The following is a 25,928-nucleotide window of genomic DNA, read 5'->3' on the forward strand; positions in this document are numbered from 1 at the left end:
CTGGGACCCCACCCCCTATCCAACCCCCCCTGCTCCCTGTCCCCAGACTGCCCCGACCCCTATCCACACCCCCGCCCCCTGACAGGTCCCCCGACCCATCCAAGCCCCCCCCCACTCCTTGTTCCCTGACTGCCCCCTCCCAGGACCCCCATCCCTAACTGCCCCCCCGTATCCTCCCGCTCCCTGCTCCCCCCTCCTGGGACTCCCCCTCCCCCCCCCCCGTCTCCTGACTGCCCTTCCCCGAATCTCCGCCCCATCCAACCACCCCCTGCCCCTCTCGGGACCTCCCGCCCCTTATCCAACCTCCCCTCCCACTGCCCCCTTACCATGCCGCTCAGAGCGGCAGGACAAGCTTATTGGAAAGCCCAGGAGGTGTGGGGGGCGCAAGCAAAAAAGTGAAACGGCAGGGGAGGGGCCGGGGAGGACAGTCCTGCGGGCCATAGTTTGCCCACCTCTGCTGTAGGCTATACCCCATAATGGACCAGCCATCTTGAATTAAAAGCACCACCACACTAGAGTTAGGTATTTTTTTGCATGGACAGGACTCAAGCTAGCTCAGCACTGAAAGGAAGCACCTCATGTCATAAGGGTATGTCAACACAGCAAATAAAAAAAAATCCTATGGCAATGAGTCTCAGAGCCTAGGTCAACTGACTCAGGCTCACGCTGCGGAGACAAAAGTTCAACCTTGGACTGTAGCCATGCCTCTGAAACTCGGCAAGGGGGGAGGGTCTTGGAGCCCAGGCTCAACCAGAGCCCAAACGTCTACAGTGATATTTTTAGCCCTTCAGCTCGAGCCCAAGTCAGGTGACCTGGGCTCTCAGACTTTATTGCCTCAGGGATCTTTTTGTTTTTGCTGTGTAGACATACAGAGAATACACTCCAATCAATGCAATGGTTGTATTACTTTTAGAATCAGTGGCCTAATTTTCAGAGGTGCTGAGCCCTTACAGCTTCCATTGACTTCAACATGAGCTGTAAGGACTAAACATTCTGAATTTCAGGCTCAATGTTATCATTAGAAGCAGTGTCTTTGCAACATGCACATGGGTCTGCTCCTTCCTATGGCCACCTTGCAGAGAGGATCGTGGATATCAGAACAAGATTTGCAGGCTTAGCTAATTTGACTTAATTTTGTTTAACATAAATATAAATGAATGACACCCAAGTTGTGATTTAATAATTTTGGGCATCCTTATTTTGTTTGCACTGGTGGCTCTTTGCATTAAGGATAGAACACTTTTTTATCCTGGGTGTTTAGTTCTTGTACAAAGTATTTCAGATTGGCATCTGATGTTTTACATCAGAGATCCAATGGCAACAGTCAATTCTTGGCTTTTTTCTCATTCTTTAATCAAGAGGCTTTAGAAAACCAACACATTTACAATATATTTGCAAGTCCCATACAGTATTTAAATCCCTTGAGAAGAATTTGAGTATGACCGTTTTTTTTCCCAGTAATGCCAACTATACTTGGAAGCTGTGAACCTGTCAACACACAGCATGATGTAAACAAAAGGGGCCTCCTCTCTGATATAGTTTCAGTTATATCATATTGTAGGTGATAACAGGCATTCTGAAATTGATTAGCACCTCTCATGCTTGGGTATAATTAGACTTGTTTTGCAAATGTTATGTTAAAAATGTATTTCAGAACTGAGTATGGAAGTACTATTTGGATAGCATGCTGCATATCTAGTATTGCCTGGGCTTTGTTACTAAAACTTCCCATTTCAGTTGAGTGCTGTAGGCTGTAAACTCTAAGGACCTGTTCCCATACTCCTTATGAAGGCAAAACTCCAATTATTCTTAGACCAAAATCACAGCAGCCCAAGTTCTGGCCCTGAATATGTCCAAGCAGCATCCACTGAAGATAAGGGAGTTGTGTGCAAAAGTATACTTTATTCCGCACAGGTTCTTTCACTGCACCACCAGTGGATCTATCTTGTGTGAAGACATACATAGAGAAGCATGTTCACTAACATTTTACTAGAAGAGTATCAACAGTCTCCTTTGCAGTTTTTAACAGCTTTTACTAAGGACAGAAATTAGAATCTGGGATTCTCAAGCTAACTGCACGATGTTCCTTACAGGACACCCCATTATTGTAACAAAGACAACATTTGTCCAAATGAATACAATTAGATCAACTTGCGTCTCTGGAGAGTCAACACTGTAATGTGCTTTTTAAAATGGCTTGGTATCTGCAGTGTGGCTGAATTCTTCCATTGCTCCTTAAATGTAAGATGCCAGTAAAGAGTCTGTTACATTTTAAAAATCTGAATGGTCTATGAAAACCCTCCTGAAGAGTGGACCTTTTAAAATCTGTAATTATATAAAATGCAGACAAAATTCCCTTGCCTTTTATCTCAGAACAATGGAGTACATTTCATTTTAAATTATAGATTGTGCCAAACCTCAGATTTGAACACCCTTAATGGTAGGTAAGGTTTTGAAGTTCTGATATAGCTTCAGACTTCACAGCTTGAGCTCATCCCTATTTCAAAGAGAGACATCAAGCCATTGTTTCAGTCACTGCCTATGGGAGCTGCTGAGGTTCAAATATCGTTCATCTACTCTAAAGTTTTGGCTTATTCAAGTCATATTTTTGTTTCCAAATAAAATTCTTGGTGCAATAACACATTCTTTTTATTTTTTTTTGGAAAAATTTCAGATGTTTAAGGGGTTTGAAAAAGTGAAAGATGTTCAGTATGTCTATACTCCTTTTGATTCATCTCTCTGTGGAGTGAAACTAGAAGCTAACAACAAGAAGCAATATCTCCTCACAGGTAAAATACAAACAAATCTTAACATATAAAATCCTTATAACAAAAAGAATGTTTAATTATTTATCTAGTTGATTTTGTACCAAATATAGAATTAATGCTGTAATTAGTAATTTATGGACATAGTGATACTAACATGAAAATCTACAGAGTAACATACTGATAATATCACCTTGGTTTTATATATCTAGAGCCCTGCAAATCTGATATCCACTTTATATTCGCAGATGTAGACACCCATGGACCATTTTTGCAGATTGTGGATCGGATGGGGATACAAGTTTTGTATCCGTGCAAGGCTCTATATATAGTATCTTTCAGCAGGTCTCACAGTGCTTTAACAAAGGAGGTCAATATCATTATGTAAATAGCAATTTCTGTTACAAAGGCTGGCCTTTCTCTAGCAGGTCTCAGCCCATTATTTTGTCCTATTACTAAATTAAACCCTAATCCTGTAAACAATTCCACACGTGAGTGGTCCCACTGAGTTCAACTGGATTACTCACATGCCAAATGTGTTTGCAGGATAGGGTCCTTAATTACTGCCAGATGTTTGTAAAATAATTTTGAATTCTAGTCTCACATAGTACTGTTTTCATATCCCTTGTTGGCAGACCATCAGCATCTTTTAAGAAATATTAACATTTTTCAATCTGCATGTAACAGCACAATAGTTAAGCTGAGCTGTTGTACTTGCAATTTAAACAACAGTTACTGAAAACACGTGAAATCTGACTTATTTGGAGCTATTAGCTTCAAACTTTAGAGTTTAGAATGTAGACTAGGGTTTACAGTACACTCTGGTTCACACACCTTATTTTTGTTATTTCCCCCCATATAGGCCAAATATTAAATGATGGTAAAGTTCTCATCCATTTATGCAATTACATTGAACCATGGGATGATCTATCCTTGTCTCAAAAGAAGAGTCTTAACCAGAGGTACCAAATGGGCTGTGGCTGCAAAGTAAGTATAGAAATCAGCAGTAACAGTGACTGTCAAATATGTTCAAGGTTCAATCCTTAGAGGAAACAGAAATTTTTTTCTTGGTGGGAACTGCAAAAATATTGTCTTATGCAGAATACATTTTATAAATTATTTGATTTCCACATAACTACTTATTTCAAAATCAGTACAGACATTGTGAGTAAACTTTCATATGCTGAAAAAGTGTGAAGCAAATGAGAAATGTCACTTTAATGGGAATTTTGATGAGTACACTGAACTAACTTCATATTTCACATTTAGATTACTACCTGCTACATGGTGCCCTGCTCAATCACTACACCAAACGAGTGTCTCTGGACAGACTGGCTGATAGAAAGGAAGCTATATGGGCACCAGGCCAAGCATTATGCCTGTATCAAGCGAAGTGATGGCACTTGCAGCTGGTACCGAGGTGGCCCTCCCCCAGAGAAAGAGTTTACTGACATCAGCGAACCTTAAATTGATCACTTCCTAAAAAGCCTGGGAGCCTAATTCCATCAAATGTTGCATGCTCACAGCTTTGAACCGCCAACATCTTATGTATCTGTTGCTTAGAAACAAAAACAAATTGTGCTGTACATGTAAAGTACAGAGTCTGTGGAATTGGCACCCAGGCAAGAAGAGGAACAAATCTCTTGGAGGTAGCTTATAAAGTTCTGCTTTGTGTACAGGGGCTTTAGTTGAGAATGGTCCTCTGTGTTCTCAGAGGCATAACAACTTTCCTTTTTACCAATATGAATGTAGACGAACAAAAGAATGATCAGATTTTTGCCCCCTACTCCAGTTACCTAGCAGATTAAGAAAACGCTGTGTTTCAGTCCAAAACAGTTTTTCTGATACGTGAAGAATGTTTTATACAACTTTTTTTTTTCTGTACGGAAGCCTTCTGATAAAAAAAAATATTGTACAGTGTATATGTAAAGTATTATAACAATGTGCTGTAAAAAAGAGTCAAAGATTCATGTTTTCTTCATATTTGTTGAAACAAGTTAAACATTTTTGTGATTAAAAACTTCTATGTTCTTTTCTTTTTTGTATGTTACTTAAATGTCCTATTTCTTACCCGTGTATTATAACATTTGTTTGTAATTAGATTAAATATATATCTTTGATAATCACAAACGCCTATCCAATTCATTGATCCAATGGATTGGCACATCTGTAAAGAGAAGCGTTCTAATGTTTAGGTATTACACCAACAGAAAAAAAATGACAATATGCACCCTTAGACTAGTTAGATTGACAGGAAAAGTAAAGCATGAACATTGTCAGTGTAGCAATGGCACCTGGAAAAGCCTCTGTACATGTGACACCACATTATTCTCATATTTCACTACTGTTATAAGCCCCATTTTTAGCATGAGAGTGACTTTAAGAAATCCCAAAAAATTTGACGATTTTTAATTCTTCAGATTTCAATACAAAATTTACCATTTTTTGGGTAGTCATTTGCACTTTGTGATAATGAATTTTGCAGCTTGCAAAAATGTACCAGAAAAGTGTTATCTTTTTGGAGGTTAGGGGAAAAAAAGGCAAGATTTTAAGATTTGAAAACACAATACTGAGCATGCATTAATTTCCATACGTTTTTAAGTTTAAAGAGGCGAATTAATAAGGGATGGCAAACTTCAAAAGTTTGGCACCAAAGTTGAGAATAATTATCCATATCTATCTGAACCTCTGGGTTTGAGAAACTGAGTAGGAATCCTCATGAGATAAAGACTCTGTTCTGACATTTCCAATATCTCCTAAATATGGCCAGGTCAGAACCACCTCAAAAATACTCTGCTCCTCATTGTGTTTTTGAATTTCACCATGTAGAATTAATGCAAAGGGAGCTGCCATATGAGAGCTGAGAACAATAGTTAGATTAATGACTATGAACATCAAAAATAGTTCAGGTTTGAATAGAGCCATTTATTATTTTATATGAATAGATTCAATACTTTGGAACGTACTGAATGAAACATCATGATACAGTAATGGAGTAAATGGTCTTTGGAATTGTTATAGTTTATGGGGTTAAGAATCCTACTTTCTGAGTAGTGTCTACACTTAGTTTGCCAAGCAGCTCTAAGACCGCAATCCTATAAAAATGTATGCACATGCTTAAGTTTATGCTCATCAGTAGTTCCATTCAGCTCAATGGAAGGTGCACATGTCTATTACATTGGGCAAACAATGCATACTTGTATAACTAGGTGTTTTCATGACACTCTGTAGTTTATTGTCTCTGTTGATGCCCCTACAGCATTAATATATGTTTTTACAATTGTGTAAATCCATGTTTACACAATAGACAATAACAAGTTTGAAGATGCTACTGTAATAGCATAACAAATAATATATTTAAATATTTTCTGGCTAAGTATTTACATATTTATGCAACACGTCAAGTTGGGGGGTATCTGTCTTGTTAGTTCTCATATACTGGTACTTGCATGAAAATAATCATCTCTTTTTGGGATGACTGTAAAAAAAATGAAACCATAAAAATAAATAAAACAACCCAACCCCAAACAAAAATACCTATGTTAGAATCTCAAACATCTTATTTAGTCACATAAACAGAAGAATATTTAGCACTAAGGCTGAAAAACTTAATTTAGCACAGCACACGGCACCTGAGATTTACATCCAAAAAATGAATGATCCTACATGACGGTACCATTGACACTGCACTTTCTTAGGAGCAAAAGGTGGGATAAGATCAGAGATTCTACCTTGCACCTGAATTTGCTTATACTTGTTGCTTTACAATAAAATAGAAAGTAGTGTTGTGTAGTTATTGCAGTACAGAGAACATTCTGTCCTTAATCTATATAAAATTAAATATTAATGGGCTGTAATAATTCAAGAAAAGTGTATCGTTTCAGTTCCAACAGAACACAGTAGTCAATAAAGCCTCTGGGGACAGAAAGCATTATTTCTTGGAAGAGTAGGTCACCAATACTACTTAATCAACATTTCACCCTTTATTTTATATTAGACCAACTTTGCTGTTTTATGTAATAAAATACCATTAATTTCTTCTGATAAACATAAAACCCAGCCAGTATTCTGCTCTAAAAATGCAGTTTGCAAAAACTAATTTTATCCATACATTTTTAATTATGATTATTTATAAAAATTATATGCTGTGAAAGCTACGCTTTTTCCAAAAACAAAAATGAACTGTAGATAAAATTTTTGGTAGTGTGATTAACTGCTAGTGCAGTGCATATATTTGAATATACTCTATAGGTATATGTAGTTAGCTAAACTTATTGCCTTCTATCATACCAAAACAATTCCCAGATGAAGCTGCAATAGCTTTATGATCAGACACATTTTCTATCAAACACATGGCTAATTTAGTCTACAGTACATGTACATTGGGTATTTGTTTTCAAATTCATTTGATTGTAATGGTGTATTTTGAACAGCACTATGTAGTAAATGGATATTTTCTGCTTTGTAACTTGTTTACTGCACTTCTGTTTATATTTTAAAATTATAAAGTAAGCAGGCCTTAAACTCAATGAACGTAACACACATTGCCTTCTTTCATCATATAGTGTACCTTTTTTCTTAAATATTTATATATGATTTATATTTCAATCAAAACTCTTAAGTGTGAATTTTACTATATGAAATATCAGTTTTCTATATTCAGTCTATGAAACATTTTACAATTGATTTGCCATAAACTATCCAATATAAGGTGTTTCAAAACTAATGTCTGTTGAGTCTGATTTCTGTTTGAACTTAAATCTGACTAGATTTTCCATTGTGGAGAACAGAGAATCTGTCTTTCTAACAACAATAAAGTGGGGAGGCAGAGCATCAAAAGGTACACATGAGTACTTATTTTACTGAGATTCAGTATTGACAAGGATGGTAGGGGAAAAAAATCACCTACGGTAAAGCTTTCCAAGTGTATTTTCATATTAAGATTTTCACTGTATTAGCATTCATGTATCAGAACCAACAAACTATTTTTAAAAGAGAATGTCCGCTTTCCAGTTCCTAAAACTTCTGTTGTGTGTGTGTTACATTGAAGGTCAAGGATGAAATGCAGCTTGCTATATCATTTGGTCTTGATTTGAATGTAACTCATCTGACGCATATTCACAGTTGGAAAAGCGTGAGAGAAGGGAGGCTGTGCAAGTGAAAAAAAATGAAAAAAATCAAAGGTTATTACTGAAATCATTTAGTTATGAATAGCTAAATACTGTCTTCCTGTTCTTAAAATAATTCTGATTAATTGCTATCAATGTGTCCTACAAATAAGCCTGAACAGGGCACTTTTTTCATGGGAGAATGTAAGGAGGCAGAAATCTAGTGAAAAAAGAAAACTAATTCCTGAAAGGAAAGCTGCAAACATGTGATCCAAGCTCTGATGAGTTCAAAAAGCACCATTTTGTAAGGTTTCAATCACTTTTTTTTAGTGAAATGTCCCTGTTCCAAAAAGCTTTCCATTAAAGCAGCTCCCAAGCTTGCATCGGAGAATGCTATCTTTGTTTACTTACCTTTTATTGCCTTTGGAAAAACAGTACAAGAGAGCCAGGAACAAATGATCACTAGAGTATGAAAGCAGCAAAAGAAATAGAAGCATAACAGTACATCAACCCTGCTGAGTTCAAAATCTCCTACTCTCAGAGCTTTGGAATACCCTCTTATCCCAAGATATACAGTTTTAAATTGTAGAAAACACGTTCTAGTTTATGCCTGGGGGAGAAACGGGACCAGGATGTACAGGAAGAGAAGAAAAAGACCTTCTTTAAAAATCAGAAATTATCTACAGAGGTCAAAGCAATCTCAAACCAAGCTGGATATTAATAATGTTTAAATAAACATTATTACCCCGATATGGCTTCAGCTCATCTACTGAGAAAACTCCCCTCACTGGATCATCTTACATCTCTCCACAGAAATTCCAATAAAAGCTACCTAGCATATTTTTTCTGAGCCACAGACTTTCCAAAACTTCCTCCAGAGGGAAAAACAAACAAACAAATCTACATCAAACTTTCCTCAGTCACTGTAGCACATTTGAAATATACACGACAATACAATTCAGAGACAAAGAAGAGTTGACTTCAAAATAATATTAATGACACAGGAAATTTGTCAACACTCCACAAACTCACTCAAGCCTTTTGCAATCAAAAGTTTAACAAAAGGCAAAATAATAACCTCCTTGCTCAATCACTAACTATTGCTGTATAGGATCCAAATAGGTAAGAGGACAAGAAACAACTAACATATTGCAAGATGCATTTGAGAACAATCCCATCATCTGTCAAACAATATTTTATGCCCTCACAAATAAATACACATTAATACCTTTCCAAGTTTTCATTTCAACTTCAGGATCTGAATTCAATCTATGCTTTAAGACAGCAGCTAGCAGTGGAACTTGGGAAGATGTTGGTCTTTCTGCAGGGCATTATATGCGAGGTACAAGCAAATTAACTGAAACCTCAACCAATTATTGAGACTGAGCAATGGGATATTTTATTCTCGATTTTTGTAACTTCCAGTTGCAGATGTACAGGCAAAAATAGGCTTTTATAGGCTACCAAAATAATTAAAAGAGCACAAATGAGTCACATGAAGGTCAATACTGACCAGTTTTGTTCTTAGCCATCTCCAGTACCCTAACAAAATGTACAGTATCTAGCAGGTGAAAAGATATTCTATGATTTGAAAAGGTGTGATTCTTACTCTCTATCTATAATGAATTAATCCCCCAAACAAAGGACACTTGTTCATTTCTCATGTTTCACTTTTCAAAAATTGGAAAAATGACGAAGTTTTGGACCTTGCTACCAAATGCATCAACACTCATGTCAGGGAAGGTCCTCCCTATTCTCAAAAGATCCTTGGGGGTTTGGACTGCTTGAAATTCACTGCTCTAGATCAGTAACTTTCTTCCTGGAGAGCTCCTGTTCACCTTTCACATCAAATATGTGGCTATTTTTTAAGCTCCTCTCACTTGAAGTTGCACATGGGGTAGGAGGAAGGATGGGAGTGCTAAGCTAATAGTTCATAACAGCCAGGATTCTGCACCAGGCAGCCATAAAAAGGAACAGGGATTTTGCCTCCCTTGCAAAAGCTGAGAAGACAGAGTAGAATAGTCTCATGCTGCCCAGTAGCCAGGAAGTGATTAGAGAGGGAGACAGGGGACTGTGGATGAAACTGTAATCAACTGAAGTCAATGGGAATTTTGCCATTGATTTTAATAGGGTCAGGCAGGATTTTATCCAGAGTAATGTAGTGTCAAATGGAGCTACGCAGGCAGCAATCATGGTTCAATGACCTATAATTTACTGCTGATTGCTAATGTTCAAATCATGACATCGCAGCAGTACATGGTACATTTGAGTCACGATGATGCAACATTACACAACAGATACTGAAAGGTAAAGTTGGGGCTTTGTGCTGAGACTGCTTTGTGGCTCATTGCTACTTCGTTCCAGGGGAATGGCTCTCCAGCTCTGCAGGGTTGAATGCCTCTCCTCTAGACAAATATAGCTATGGAAGAATCTACATTTAGAAACAATAACAAAAGAAAAATTAAAAGAAGGCTGCAAGATAAGACACTAAGCCTGTGAGAGTCATGCGGATCCTGCAGGCTCTCAATATGGGCGGAGGACCATCTCTTGCAAGTTTGCTAGCAGGTTGGATATTCTACATAAACCTGAATCTCCGGAAAAACATCACCTTTATTTACTCTCAGCGCTTCGGTCCTCCCTCCGTGTTTACTTTTTGATGTCTTCAGAAAGGACCAAGGTTTTCCCACAGCCTACCCACAGAACTCCAGGTGTCACCTTTGAACCTACCCAGGTGTTTGCAGGATGCTGGATGGATAGTCCTGACTCCTTCAGTGTCTTATTAAATGAGCTGCTGTGTAAAGCCTCCACCTTCACATGAGTAATTAACACATGGAGGGAGGTCTGATTTTGTGGGAGAGAGAATTAGGGAAAGGAATAAATCATCAGGTTGAAAACAGAATGTCTGCTAAATAAGACAAATAAACAGGTCAGCAGGCTAAGAAGACAGAATGTCTGAGCCAACTAAGATAAGAGGGAGAACACACAGGGAACTATTTACTATGAACTAGATACAAGGGACGAAAGAAATTAGGCATGTAGAGATGAGATAAAGAGGAAGGCGAAGCAAGGACAGTGCGTGAACAGTGGATGCTGCACAGGGATTGGTTCCTGAAAAGCATCCAAGCTAATCCAAAAACGTGTGATGCAATGTATAGTAAATGCAATGAGATGTGTAATGTACATAAAGGGAGAAGCTTTGTGTGCAACTTTGAAGCTGTGATGTATCCTGTATCAATCAACTCAGTGTAGCAGTGCTGTATGCCAAACAAAGACACCTGAGTGACAAAGGCGGGAGTCGAACTGAGTTCTTGGGAAGCTGAATGGAAAGCGGTCTCAGAGGGAATCCCAACACATATGTGGGTCTTCATATGGAGGCAGAAAGCATCTGCTCCCCTCCCCCATAAAAGGGAGGGAGTGAAACTCACCTGCTCCTGCTGCCAGCTGACTGTGAACTGAGCTGCCTGAAGAGCTACCTACCCCAAAATTCCTGATGAGTTATCCAGGGAATTCCCAGTATTACCTAGCAACCATGCACTAGGGATTATGACATTTGTCCTCCTTAATGTGGTTGCTTAGCTATTGAGACTACTGAATTGGGGATTATGGGGCCTCAGCAGCTTGTTTAACAGATAGGAAACTGGCATTAGGAACAGGATTGTTATCTGCACCTAGTGCCATGTGATGTGTGTGGCTGGCTAGGAACCTTCAACCCCCAGAAATTCATGGATTAATAGAAGTAGTAGCCTTTACTTGGCGATTCCCCAAAGACGTCGCTTGAGGAAGCAGCCACATGGGGCCTCTGAGACACCCCAGATTTGTGGAACCATTGGAGAATTGCATCAAAAGGTACATAGTATGTGGGGGCCCTGGGTGAGGTGTGAGCATTTGTTGAGTGAGCAAAAAATCTGGGAATTGTGAACAGCATCAGCTCAGGTGCATAAAGGTAAGAGTTACTGAAACAACCTGATTTTAGATGGGTTTGCCGTTCCATGCAAACATTTCACACAGCCCTACTCACCACCAATAAAGATAATAAGTATTCTGGGATGCATCACACAGGACTAGACTGGCAACACTTCCATGAAGTAGTCCCTGCACTTTAGCATTTATATTCTTTTGTTTGTTAGAACCAGTTTGTCTATCTCAAAGCTGAAGGCAGTAATCTTTCGATTACCACAGAGATGCTTTCAAGAGGTCGCCCAGTATTATGCCACTGGAAATTTCCAAAAGGACATTAAAAAAAATAGACAGTGAACGAAGGAATCATGGGTGATTATAACTCCAGTTCTGTCCATACAGTAATTGGCTTTTAATGTTACTGTTTGCACCTACCATTTCCTTGTGATTTGGGTAGAATGTTTGTTCAATTAGAGGGAACTTCTCCACACCCAGAGTTTTGGAGATGGACACCAGCTGGGCAAACTGTAAAAGAAAACAAAGAAAATAACAATGCTGAAGGACAAAAACCAAATTCTGCTGATATAACCTACAAATTGTCATTCTGCATCTTAATTTGTACATTACAAAAACTCAAGATCAAACACATATATGTATGTTATGTTGCTTTAAATTCAGCCAGATTGTGGTTCTTTCTATATTCTAATGAAGTGCATATGTAACAGCTAATCATTCCATTGCATATATACAGATAACATACATTAGGCTAATGTCTTTAGATATCTTATACTTGACATATCTTATGTGTATTCTGTGATAACAATTATATAAGAAATGTTACATTTCTGTAGCACCTTCCATCTCAAAATCTTGAAGTACTTCACAATTATCTATTAAGCCTCCCAGAACCTTTGTGAAGTTAATAGGTCATTTTGCAGGAAGGGGAAACAGAGAGAGGCACTAAGTGATTTCCCAAGATTACACAGCAAGTCAGTAGGAGAGCAAAGAATAAAATTTTAATTTCCTAGCTCCTCGTCCTGTGTCTTAACCACAAGACCATCCTTTCAATACCTTTAGTTTAGAAAGATCCCAATTATTTAACAGAATATGTGTTATGTGTATTGTATGCAACAGTTTACCCAAAACAGAAATGCAGTCACCTCTTGGGTGGATTGCAGTAACTAACAGTGCAAAGAAACACTATTCAGTAGTTTAGGACAGATAATGAAGAGGAATTCCATATTAAATATATACTACTCAGAAATATCTGTGGGCTGTATTATAACAGTAAAAAACAAAATCAGTTGACATTACAGCTAAGCAAGTAAGGTTTCTAGGGAGCAAGAAGAGTTTGGCAGTCAGAAGATCCACTATGGTTTCAAGCCTCCAAAGCTTTTAGCATGTAGATGCCTATCATGTATTTAATTGTTAATATGCCAGCCTTAGACAGCACACTTTGCTGGTTAAAAAAAAAAAAAGGCGAAGAACAAAAAAACTCTACCATAATGTAGTTTGATAAAATATCTTCTCTGTTAAAGCAGTTGTGACAAAGTTCCTCCTCTGCCTTGGTGGGTCCTGCGCTTATTGGCGGATTTGCTCACCTCAGAGATTCACAGCAGCCCTCAGTTTGGCCACTTTTGCTAGTGGCTCAAACCTGCCATCCACTCAGCTAATTTCATCACTGGCCAGCATGGGAAAAAGGAAGAAGAACAATTCCCACAGTCTCTGCTGGCCCACCTAGTGGGTCAGGGGACAGACCAGGGACCTTCCCCTCTGGTGTGACCCCCAGTCCAGTTCAACTCCTCTTGTATCCAACAGGGAGTTGGGGGAATGGCCCGCCCGCTACTCCAGGTTCCAGCCCAGGGCCCTGTGGATCACAGCTGTCTACAGTGTTTCTTGTGACAGCTATAACTCCCTGGGCTACTTCCCCATGGCCTCCTCCCAACACCTTCTTTATCCTCACCATAGGACCTTCCTCCTGACGTCCGATAACTCCTGTACGCCTCTGTCCTCCAGCAGTACGCCTTCTCACTCTCAGCTCCTTGCACCCTCTTGCTCCAAGCTCCTCACATGCACCTTACTAACTGAAGTGAGGTCCTTGTTAAAACCAGGTCCCCTGATTAGCCTGCCTGTCCTGATTGATTCTGGTAGCTTCTTAATTGGCTCCAGGTGTCCTAATTAGCCTGCCTTAATTGGTTCCAGCAACTTCCTGATTGTTCTGGAACAGCCCATTATCTTACTCAGGGAGAAGGGACCTGCTTAATCTGGGGCTAATATATCTACCTTCTATCACTCTCCTGTAGCCATCTGGCCTGACCCTGTCACACAGTTTAGAACTCAGGTCATACTGAAAACTGTAGAAGGAAATGAGGCTGATGAAAGCTTTGTGTTGGATTTACAACTGGCACAGAGGATTTGATTAATTTAATGGTGTTTATTTAGCTCTCGTTTTTCAGAAACACGTTTAACTTTATAAGACCCATGGAAAATGCCTTTACTTTGAGTAGCTTTCAGCAAAAGATGAATAAATGCGAACTAGTTGGATGTATGCAGCGTTGCTGTAGCTGTGTCAGTCCCAGGATATTAGAAAGATAAGGTGTTTGAGGTAATATTTTTTATTGGACCGTCTTCTGTTGGTGAGAGATACAAGCTTTCGAGCTACACAGATGTGAAGCAGAGCTGTGTGTGAGCTCAAAAGTTTGTCTCTCTCACCAGGTTGGTCCAATAAAAGATATTACCTCATGCACCTTGTCCAACTAGTTGGAGAGCATATAATACAAAGTTATAACCAAGGGAAAGGAAATGTTATGCAGAATACCAAAATAGAGAGGCTTATGGGTAGGATTCCTGACAGTTTATTATTTATCCCAGTCTCAGGTTAAGGAACATTGGAGCCTCATGCACTAAGGAAATTGGGGGCTTCCCACTTTCCTTGAAGCACTCCTGTCCCATACATAGCCCACCCCACATAGACCCCAGAATGTCCCTCTCTCCCCCAAACACCCACACCCTCAAGTGCCCCTCCCACTCCATTCCATACACATCCTGAATGCCCCTCCCACTCCACATATATCCCAACTATCTGCCACCAGCCTCCATTTACCCTGACAGCCGCCCTGACAAACATGCTGCTTGCCACAACCCCCAACATCTTAGACCCACTGACACAGCTGCCCAACCCCACTCCCCCAACATTCCCCACTGGCTTCCAACCCCGCAGACTCCCAATCACTCCCCACTCACTCCATAGCCCACCAAGAACTCACCCCCAGGACAAGAGGGGTGACCAAGCCAAATGTGAGTGTATGGCATTGCAACCTGGAGCAAGGAGAGGGTCAGAGCACCACTCAATTTTGTTTTTTTTTCCCCCCAATTGTTGGGGGGCCCTGTACAAGTGCACTGAGGACTAATTGCTTAATCTGGGCCTGGTTTATTCCGATTCCAAACAAAAAACACTGGAAGCCCCTGTATTTGAAATCACAAACAAATTCTACCTATCAAGCACATGACTCTTGCTATGCTACCTGCTGTTTCAGAATATACAGAAAACATGGTGCTCCCATATTAAAAACCATTTATTTAAACCGGTTTAAATAAAACCTTCTCAATAAGCCATGATCTGTTTATTGTATTTCACTATGGTGGTTAGCAAACAGTGAAACAATCAAATATCTAAAGAAAATGGAGAATCTGCACCATGTGTTTTAAGTAATTAAATATATTATTTAATTTTATTATTATATAGTATTTACGTAATTAAATATAATTGGAATTCAAGATGAATGCGAGAAGTGAATTTAGAGACAAATAAGTCTGATGTACATAATGCTCCATACTCAACGTTGAAAGAAAGTGCAATACAGAAAACATTTCTTCTCAGCAAGAGCAATGTTGGTCTAAGTCTCTACATCAAACAAAATGAGGACTAAAAACAGGATACAGGAGAGAGAAATGCCTAAACCAAACTCTCAGATCTATCTCTAAATATTGCTTTACTCCATTTCTCTTTGCAAAACTTTCCATCTCAAATTATATCATACTTTTGTTTTCAGAATACCCCTGATGTTATGGTGTGATTACATTTTGTTAAGTATTTTAAAGTTAAGAAAATCTGGGGAAGAGGAGCTAGATATTGTGCATAAATTAAAGTCATAACACTTTTTTTTAAAAAGTGGCAATGTAACAATTTTTGGATATATGTAATTTTTAAATTTTTTTTGTACCATTAAAGGACCTATTCAAACTCAAACAAAATCAGGCCTGAGGATGTTCACAAATGCAAATCCAGAGGTGCATTCAAAGTTTATAAACAGACCTTATCTTTGGGTTGTATAGGTTGTTTTTTTTTTTGGCTCCAAACCTGCAAAAACACAAGGAATATGCTTAACTGCAAGCATTGGAGTAGCCTCCATGGTTTCAAAGACACAGACTCATACTGGTCACAGTGCAGATGTGCACAATACAAGTGACAGCTCCAGAAGGCATTGTGACTCAAGGTAGAACAGTGCCCCCTGGAGAATTCTGCTGCACCTAGGCAGTGTGGCTCTTGTACCACTGTTCAAAATGGTTCAGCACATGCTCCCACATTGGCTCTACGTCTCCCTGCCTGTTATGAGTAGGTTAGGATTTAAAAGTGTGCTGTCAGATCATGGTAGCTAGTTTGATCTCACTAACACCTTCTAAAACTTAACTCAAACAAGGCCTACTCACATCTTTAAGTCATAGTCAAGATAAGGCTAACCTACTGTATTAGGCGAACTTTCATCCTTGTGCAAGGGCAAGATGGTTGTCTAGTGCATTCTTAATTGTCTAGACTACTTTTAAATGTCTTCAGTGACAGGACTTACATGACATGCAAGACATAAGTAGACATATGTTATTTAAATAAAAAATAAAGTTAAGTATTATATAAGGATGCCAAAAACACTGGGGTATTTTAACCATTATCTTTTTAAAAAAATAAATCCATAGGGCTTCACATTTCACCAGGAGAATTTTCAACTTCTTATAAAAGAAAGAAGTTCACGTTCTTTCGGTTCTAATTTTAGTTAGTTGAGTTTCCTCTTCATTTTTAAAGACTGTGTCTTTGTCCTTTTCAGCTGTGACAGGGATGAGAAAGATTCACAATTAAATATATTTACGGCTTTCAAGGTTTTTCTTAAAAAAATTCTTGTGGCTTTAGAACATTTTTTGTAATGTCTCTTCCATCTTTGCCTATAGATGTTTCTCTCTGAGAGAGAGCAGTGGATGGCCAGCTGCACTACTTCTCCAACAATGCAACACACAGAAAATAGGAAGTATTTAGCCAGAGAGATCTTTGATTTAATATAAAAGGCTTATGGGTTTTTGTTACAAAGTGAATGGGACACTGTAAATTTGACTGCACATACTGTACTGCAGGCAGACGGCTAACAGTTATAGAATTCACTTTGTGTTAGCATCACAATTAAAGGGTTGGGTAATGACCTTGCTTACTATTTGCATTCTATTAGAGTGCACTTAATTACAGGTATGTACCAGTGAAAGACTAAAAGTAATGCTGAAACTGCAGAGTGTGGTTTTGTTTTTTTTTTTTGGGGGGGGGGGAACGGGGGTAATTTAACTATGATATTGAAGTGAGTTACTCCAGAATGGCTCTCTCTAATGATTAGTTTATAGTCCTAGCATCTTGGTGGAACTATATATTATTGTGTACTTCAAAGATAAATTTCTTCCTGTGTTCTTAAAATAAAGACTTATATGTAGTAAACTTGCTAGTGTGTATCTGTACCATTGTTCTCTGCTGGAAAGAATCAGAACTCCTGAACTGTGCATGATTAATTCTATAACTCTAACAACTAGCAGAGATTTTCCTTTATTTCAGTTAATAGAGACCTGTACTTTTTGAGCAGGAGGATCTAAGTTTTGCCCCTACTGCTGCTTTGAGATTCCAACTGCCACAGAATACAGCATAGTGGTAACCATGAACTCCTAGATGGTCACACATATAAAGATAGTTTGTACTATGTTTGTTCTTCTCCACTCCTCTGGGACCTCACTCATCCTTCGTGAGTTCTTGAAGATAATTGTTAACAGTTCCGAGATTGCTTTAGCTAGTTCCTTAAGTACCCTAGGATGAACTTCATGAGGCCCTGCATACATATAACTTATCTAAATATTCTTTAACCTGTTCTTACTCTATTTTGACTTGCTTTCCTCACCCTTGTTAATATTGTGTTGAGTACCTGGTCACCATTAACCCTTTTAACTATGCCAAAATTAACTAAGCCAAAATAGTCATTAAATACCCCCAGCCTTCTTGATGTAATCAGTTATTAACCCTCTTTCCCCACTAAATAGAGGACCTGCACTTACCTTTGTCTTTCTCTTGCTCATAACATATTTAAAGAACCTCTTCTTATTGCCTTGGATGTCCCTTGCTTGGTGTACCTCATTTTGTTCCTTTCTGATTTTGTCCCTACATGCTTGTGCTCTTCTTTTGTACTCCTCCTTAGTTATTTGTCCATGTTTCTACTTTTTCTAGGTCATTAAAGATCTCCCAATGGAGCCATACTGGACTCTTAACATTCTTCCTATCTTTCCTTCTTATTGGAATAGTTTGCAGTTGGACCTTTAAATATTAACTCCATGAGAAAGTGCCAGCTCTCCTGAACTCCTCTTTCCCTTATATGTCTACACTACGGAATAAGGTCGAATTTATAGAAGTCGGTTTTTTAGAAATCGGTTTTATATATTCGAGTGTGTGTGTGTCCCCACAGAAAATGCTCTAAGTGCATTAAGTGCATTAACTCGGCAGAGTGCTTCCACAGTACCAAGGCTAGAGTCGATTTCCGGAGTGTTGCACTGTGGGTAGCTATCCCACAGTTCTCGCTGTCTCCGCTGCCCATTGGAATTCTGGGTTGAGATCCCAATGCCTGATGGGGCTAAAACATTGTCACGGGTGGTTCTGGGTACACATCATCAGGCCCCCCTTCCCTCCCTCCCTCCATGAAAGCAAGGGCAGACAATCGTTTCGTGCCTTTTTTCCTGAGTTACCTGTGCAGATGCCATGCCATGGCAAGCATGGAACCCGCTCAGGTAACCGTCACCATATGTCTCCTGGGTGCTGGTAGACGCGGTACTGCATTGCTATACAGTAGCAGCAACCCGTTGCCTTCTGGCAGCAGACGGTGCAATATGACTGGTAGCAGTCATCGTCATGTCCGAGGTGCTCCTGGCCACGTCGGCTGGGAGCGCCTAGGCAGACATGGGCGCAGGGACTAAATTTGGAGTGACTTGACCAGGTCATTCTCTTTAGTCCTGCAGTCAGTCCTATTGAACCGTCTTATGGTGAGCAGGCAGGCAATACGGATTGCTAGCAGTCGTACTGTACCATCTTCTGCCGGGCAGGCAAGAGATGAGGATGGCTAGCAGTCCTACTGCACCATCTTCTGCTGAGCAGCCATGAGATGTGGATGGTATGCAGTCCTTCTGCACCATCTGCTGCCAGCCAAAGATGTAAAAGATAGATGGAGTGGATCAAAACAAGAAATAGACCAGATTTGTTTTGTACTCATTTGCCTCCTCCCCTGTCTAGGGGACTCATTCCTCTAGGTCACACTGCAGTCACTCACAGAGAAGGTGCAGCGAGGTAAATCTAGCCATGTATCAATCAGAGACCAGGCTAACCTCCTTGTTCCAAAAAGAACAATAACTTAGGTGCACCATTTCTTATTGGAACCCTCCGTGAAGTCCTGCCTGAAATATTCCTTGATGTAAAGCCACCCCCTTTGTTGATTTTAGCTCCCTGAAGCCAACCCTGTAAGCCATGTCGTCAGCCGCCCCTCCCTCCGTCAGAGCAACGGCAGACAATCGTTCCACGTCTTTTTTCTGTGAGGACGCCATACCAAGGCAAGCATGGAGGCCGCTCAGCTCACTTTGGCAATTAGGAGCACATTAAACACTACACGCATTATCCAGCAGTATATGCAGCACCAGAACCTGGCAAAGTGATACTGGGCGAGGAGGCGACGTCAGCGCGGTCACGTGAGTGATCAGGACATGGATACAGATTTCTCTGAAAGCATGGGCCCTGCCAATGCATGCATCATGGTGCTAATGGGGCAGGTTCATGCTGTGGAACGCCGATTCTGGGCTCGGGAAACAAGCACAGACTGGTGGGACCGCATAGTGTTGCAGGTCTGGGACGATTCCCAGTGGCTGCGAAACTTTCGCATGCGTAAGGGCACTTTCATGGAACTTTGTGACTTGCTTTCCTCTGCCCTGAGGCGCATAAATACCAAGATGAGAGCAGCCCTCACAGTTGAGAAGCGAGTGGCAATAGCCCTGTGGAAGCTTGCAACGCCAGACAGCTACCGGTCAGTCAGGAATCAATTTGGAGTGGGCAAATCTACTGTTGGGGCTGCTGTGATGCAAGTAGCCCACGCAATCAAAGATCTGCTGATATCAAGGGTAGTGACCCTGGGAAATGTGCAGGTCATAGTGGATGGCTTTGCTGCAATGGGATTCCGTAACTGTGGTGGGGCTATAGACGGAACCCATATCCCTATCTTGGCACCGGAGCACCAAGCCGCCGAGTACATAAACCGCAAGGGGTACTTTTCAATAGTGCTGCAAGCTCTGGTGGATCACAAGGGACGTTTCACCAACATCAACGTGGGATGGCAGGGAAAGGTACATGACGCTCGCATCTTCAGGAACTCTGGTCTGTTTCAAAAGCTGCAGGAAGAGACTTTATTCCCAGACCAGAAAATAACTGTTGGGGATGTTGAAATGCCTATAGTTATCCTTGGGGACCCAGCCTACCCCTTAATGCCATGGCTCATGAAGCCGTACACAGGCAGCCTGGACAGTAGTCAGGAGCTGTTCAACTATAGGCTGAGCAAGTGCAGAATGGTGGTAGAATGTGCATTTGGATGTTTAAAGGTGCGCTGGCGCAGTTTACTGACTCGCTTAGACCTCAGCGAAACCAATATTCCCACTGTTATTACTGCTTGCTGTGTGCTCCACAATATCTGTGAGAGTAAGGGGGAGATGTTTATGGTGGGGTGGGAGGTTGAGGCAAATCGCCTGGCTGCTGGTTACGCGCAGCCAGACACCAGGGCAGTTAGAAGAGCACAGGAGGGCGCGGTACGCATCAGAGAAGCTTTGAAAACCAGTTTCATGACTGGCCAGGCTACGGTGTGAAAGTTCTGTTTGTTTCGCCTTGATGAAACCCCCCACCCGTTGGTTCACTCTACTTCCCTGTAAGCAAACCACCCTCCCCTCCTCCCTTCAATCACCGCTTGCAGAGGCAATAAAGTCATTGTTGCTTCACATTCATGCATTCTTTATTCATTCATCACACAAATAGGGGGATGACTACCAAGGTAGCCCAGGAGGGGTTGTGGAGGAGGGAAGGAAAATGCCACACAGCACTTTAAAAATTTACAACTTTAAAATATATTGAATGCCAGCCTTCTTTTTTTGGGCAATCCTCTGTGGCGGAGTGGCTGGTTGGCCGGTGGCCCCCCCACCGCGTTCTTGGGCGTCTGGGTGTGGAGGCTATGGAACTTGGGGAGGAGGGCGGTTGGTTACACAGGGGCTGTAGTGGCAGTCTGTGCTCCAGCTGCCTTTGCTGCAGCTCAACCATACACTGGAGCATAGTGGTTTGGCCCTCCAGCAGCCTCAGCATTGAATCCTGCCTCCTCTCATCACGCTGCTGCCACATTTGAGCTTCAGCACTGTCTTCAGCCCACCACTTACTCTCTTTAGCCCGCCACTTACTCTCTTCAGCCCGCCACCTCTCCTCCCGGTCATTTTGTGCTTTCCTGCACTCTGACATTATTTGCCTCCACGCATTTGTCCGTGCTCCGTCAGTGTGGGAGGACAGCATGAGCTCGGAGAACATTTCATCTCGAGTGCGTTTTTTTTTTCTTTCTAAGCTTCACTAGCCTCTGGGAAGAAGAAGATCCTGTGATCATTGAAACAGATGCAGCTGGTGGAGAAAAAAAAAGGGACAGCGGTATTGAAAAAGACACATTTTATAAAACAGTGGCTACACTCTTTCAGGGTAAACCTTGCTGTTAACATTACATACATAGCACATGTGCTTTCGTTACAAGGTTGCATTTTGCCTCCCCCCACCGCGTGGCTACCCCCTCAACCCACCCCCCACATGGCTAACAGCGGGGAACATTTCTGTTTAGCCACAGGCAAACAGCCCAACAGGAATGGGCTCCTCTGAGTGTTCCTTGAAGAAAAGCACTCTATTTCAACCAGGTGACCATGAATTATATCTCACTCTCCTGAGGATAACACAGAGAGATAAAGAACGGATGTTTGAACGCCAGCAAACATACACTGCAATGCTTTGTTGTACAATGATTCCCGAGTACGTGTTACTGGCCTGGAGTGGTAAAGTGTCCTACCATGAAGGACGCAATAAGGCTGCCCTCCCCAGAAATCTTTTGCAAAGGCTTTGGGAGTACATCCAGGAGAGCCGCGAATGCCAGGGCAAAGTAATCCTTTCACATGCTTGCTTTTAAACCATGTATAGTATTTTAAAAGGTACACTCACCGGAGGTCCCTTCTCCGCTTGCTGGGTCCTGGAGGCAGCCTTGGGTGGGTTCGGGGGGGGTACTCGCTCCAGGTCCAGGGGGAGAAACAGTTCCTGGGTGTCGGGAAAACCGGTTTCTCTGCTTGCTTGCTGTGAGCTATCTACAACCTCATCATCATCATCATCTTCTTCGTCCCCAAAACCTGCTTCCGTATTGCCTCCATCTCCATTGAAGGAGTCAAACAACACGGCTGGGGTAGTGGTGGCTGAACACCCTAAAATGGCATGCAGCTCATCATAGAAGCGGCATGTTTGGGGCTCTGACCCGGAGCGGCTGGTCGCCTCTCTGGTTTTCTGGTAGGCTTGCCTCAGCTCCTTCAGTTTCATGCGGCACTGCTTCGGGTCCCTGTTATGGCCTCTGTCCTTCATGCCCTGGGAGATTTTGACAAAGGTTTTGGCATTTCGAAAACTGGAACGGAGTTCTGATAGCACGGATTCCTCTCCCCATACAGCGATCAGATCCCGTACCTCCCGTTCAGTCCATGCTGGAGCTCTTTTGCGATTCTGGGACTCTGCATGATCACCTGCAGCTTGCCACGCTGGCCAAACAGGAAATGAGATTCAAAAGTTCACGGTTCTTTTCCTGTCTACCTGGCCAGTGCATCTGAGTTGAGAGTGCTGTCCAGAGCGGTCACAATGGAGCACTCTGGGATAGCTCCCGGAGGCCAATACTGTCGAATTGTGTCCACAGTACCCCAAATTCGAGCCGGCAAGGCCAATTTAAGCGCTAATCCACTTGTCAGGGGTGGAGTAAGGAAATCGATTTTAAGAGCCCTTTAAATCGAAATAAAGGGCTTCATCGTGTGGACGGGTGCAGGTTTACATAGATTTAATGCTGCTAAATTCGACCTAAAGTCCTAGTGTAGACCAGGGCTTAGATTTTCCTCCCATCGGACCTTACCTACCAGTTCTCTGAGTTTGTTGAAGTCTGTTTTTTGAAGTCCATTGTCCTTATTTTGCTGCTCTCACTTCCACTTTTCCTTAGAAGCATGAAATGTATAATTCATGATCACTTTCACCCAAACTGCCTTCCACCTTCATATTCACTGCCAATTCCTCTCTTTTGGTAAGAATCAAGTCTAAAATGGCTGTCCCCCAGGAATGTCCTCCACTTTCAGAAACAAAAAGTTGCTCCTAATACATTCCAAAAACTTATGGCAAAACACAAAATTTCCAATATTACTTTCCCAACAGATGTGTGGGTAGTTCAAGTCCCACCTTACTACCAGATCTTGTGTTTTGTATATGCCAAATATCTCATGCACCTCCTCTTCATGATTTGATGATCTCTTGTAGACGTTTACCATGATGTCACCCCTATTTTCTACCCCATTTATCTTCACCCAGAGACTTTCAACTGGTCTGCCCCTCACACTCTTCTGACTTCAAAACAAGTATATATATTCCCGATATATAATACACCTCTTCCTCCCTTTTTATCCTGCCTGTCCTTCCTGAACAAGCTATAACCCTCTGTACCAATATTCCAATCATGAGATTTGTCCCTCTAAGTCTTTGTGACACCAATTAAGTAACAATTTACTAATTTAATGTACTAATACTTCCAGTTCTTCCTGTTTATTCTCCATATTCCTTGCATTTGTGTACAGACATCTAAGATGTTGAGTGGATTTAGGGACAGGCCCTATGGCCTTTTCAAAGGGAAGGAAGGTAAAATCCTCACATGATGTAGGGGGATCTCTGTGATGTGATTTATCATGGGAGATGGCTTTACTTAGGCTGAGACCTTTTCACTAAGTGTGGATTCTGTGATTTGTAATGTTTATTCTTTCAATTTCTGTTGTGTGCAGCATGTGTTATTCTTGTTATGCTCTGCATGACACTGACTCTCTATTGTGATCAGCCTATGTTACTCCTGTTATGCTTTAGTCAACATACTTTTCCAAAGGCCAAGTCTGCACACTGTTGATTTGTTATCTGATACAGAATGCAAGGACAGACAGAGAAGGCAATTTATTTCCATGCTACAGTTTACACAGTGTTGGCTGTATCTTATTTATTCTGATCATTATTTCTGGGCATGATAGACAGCTTGATAAAAGGAAACAAAATTTCGAAGTTAATGCAAACTTTGACATAACAGCTTAAGAATTAAACAGTGCTTTCCAAATCAGTTTGGCTGCATTAAGGACATATAGAAAAGATGTGAAGCTGACAGAAGAACTTGATGTCCATCCAATATTTCCCACTGTTATAGTGCAAGGCCAAAGACAACACAATGTGATTATCAATGTGAAGACAAACCTTTTAAGGACCCGGAAGCATGGTTAGAGTGAGTATTCTATATCTTAGATAGCTGACATGATATCTGTCACATCAGAGTGACACAAATGAATAATCACACAGAACACTTCAATTTCTCTAGGAAACAAGAAACACTTTTAATGAGGAACTGGGGAGCTCTAGCTTACATTTTACCACGTATTTACAGAGCAGTTAGAAACCAACAGTTGAAGATGACAAGAGCAGGTAGAGAATCAGAGTCAAAGAGAAAAAAAATCTTCCTCATGGCTTGGAATGCAAAGGGAAACACTTGGACAGGTGAAAGTAAGTGATCTTATGCTCTAATAAATTTGTTAGTCTCTAAGGTGCCACAAGTACTCCTGTTCTTTTTGCGGATACAGACTAACACAGCAGAAAGGAAGGAAGGAAGGAAGGAAGGAATGAACGAACGAAAGAAAGAGTTATAACCCAGTCTCTAGATTAGAACCACCAGAAAGATGGTTAGAGAGAGAAAGATAAGTCTAGTAAAGTAGAATCAGAATATCAGCAAAATTCCAATCCAGACAAGAAGCCTTCCAGAGTCTGTTATTTTATAATTCGCAAGATACTGAGGGGAATTCAATGAACACAGCTTAATGAAACTGCACCATTATGGACCAAAGTACCCCATCTGATAGCAATGAACACTTTTATTTAGCCAAGACTAGTGGATGAGTACACTTTACTTGTTACCGTGGGAATATCCAGTTCCTATTTCCAATGTTTGCATTCCCTTTACTAACCAACACCCAAATTCAGAAAAGTGCTTGAGTGCACATTTAAGTACATCCTTATTCAGGAAAGCACTGAGGTATATGCTTAACTTCAGTGGAACTTAAGCACATGCTTAAGCACTTTCCTAAACAGGAATGCTTTTTAAGCCAGGACCCAATATAGTAAAAAGGGATACAGTATGTCTCAAATGCTTTTGCTTCCTTCACACATTGCAAAGATATAAAAACATTTTGCTCTAACACAAATGTTAATTCAATAAAAGGTGGTAATAAGAGTGCACATGGCTTGAGAGGAAATTCAAATCCTGATTCTGCCAACTGCTCCATGCAGCCATACTCCTGCCACAATGTGGAGCCCCTTTTTAGTCAATGGAAGCAGGAGTCTGCCTGTATGAAGCTATTTCTAGGATCACTTAAGACTGAGGAAGTTCAACTATATGAAGGAATTGCTCATTTTACGCCCATCTAAAGATATAATTATACAATGTTTATTTATTGCAATTTACTTAAGATGCACATGACGCCCATGTCTAGGTACATGTAC

General features: G+C 40.9%; 2 protein-coding genes across 2 annotated transcripts in view; one reads left to right on the top strand and one right to left on the bottom strand.

Moving 5' to 3' along the window:
• The window catches only part of TIMP4 (TIMP metallopeptidase inhibitor 4), a 51,368-nt gene extending 47,136 nt beyond the window's left edge, over positions 1–4,232 (top strand). Inside the window, exons 3-5 of the mRNA XM_077822438.1 lie at positions 2,675–2,789; positions 3,628–3,752; positions 4,035–4,232. Of these exons, the coding sequence (XP_077678564.1) occupies positions 2,675–2,789; positions 3,628–3,752; positions 4,035–4,232 (438 nt within the window). The remainder of the gene's footprint in view (positions 1–2,674; positions 2,790–3,627; positions 3,753–4,034) is intronic.
• SYN2 (synapsin II) overlaps positions 1–25,928 on the bottom strand; it is a 411,884-nt gene that overhangs the window by 143,086 nt on the left and 242,870 nt on the right. The window contains exon 5 of the mRNA XM_077821776.1: positions 12,206–12,295. Within this exon, the coding sequence (XP_077677902.1) occupies positions 12,206–12,295 (90 nt within the window). The remainder of the gene's footprint in view (positions 1–12,205; positions 12,296–25,928) is intronic.

This window comes from Eretmochelys imbricata, chromosome 7 (genome assembly GCF_965152235.1).
Source record: "Eretmochelys imbricata isolate rEreImb1 chromosome 7, rEreImb1.hap1, whole genome shotgun sequence".
Taxonomy (NCBI): Eukaryota; Metazoa; Chordata; order Testudines; family Cheloniidae; genus Eretmochelys; species Eretmochelys imbricata.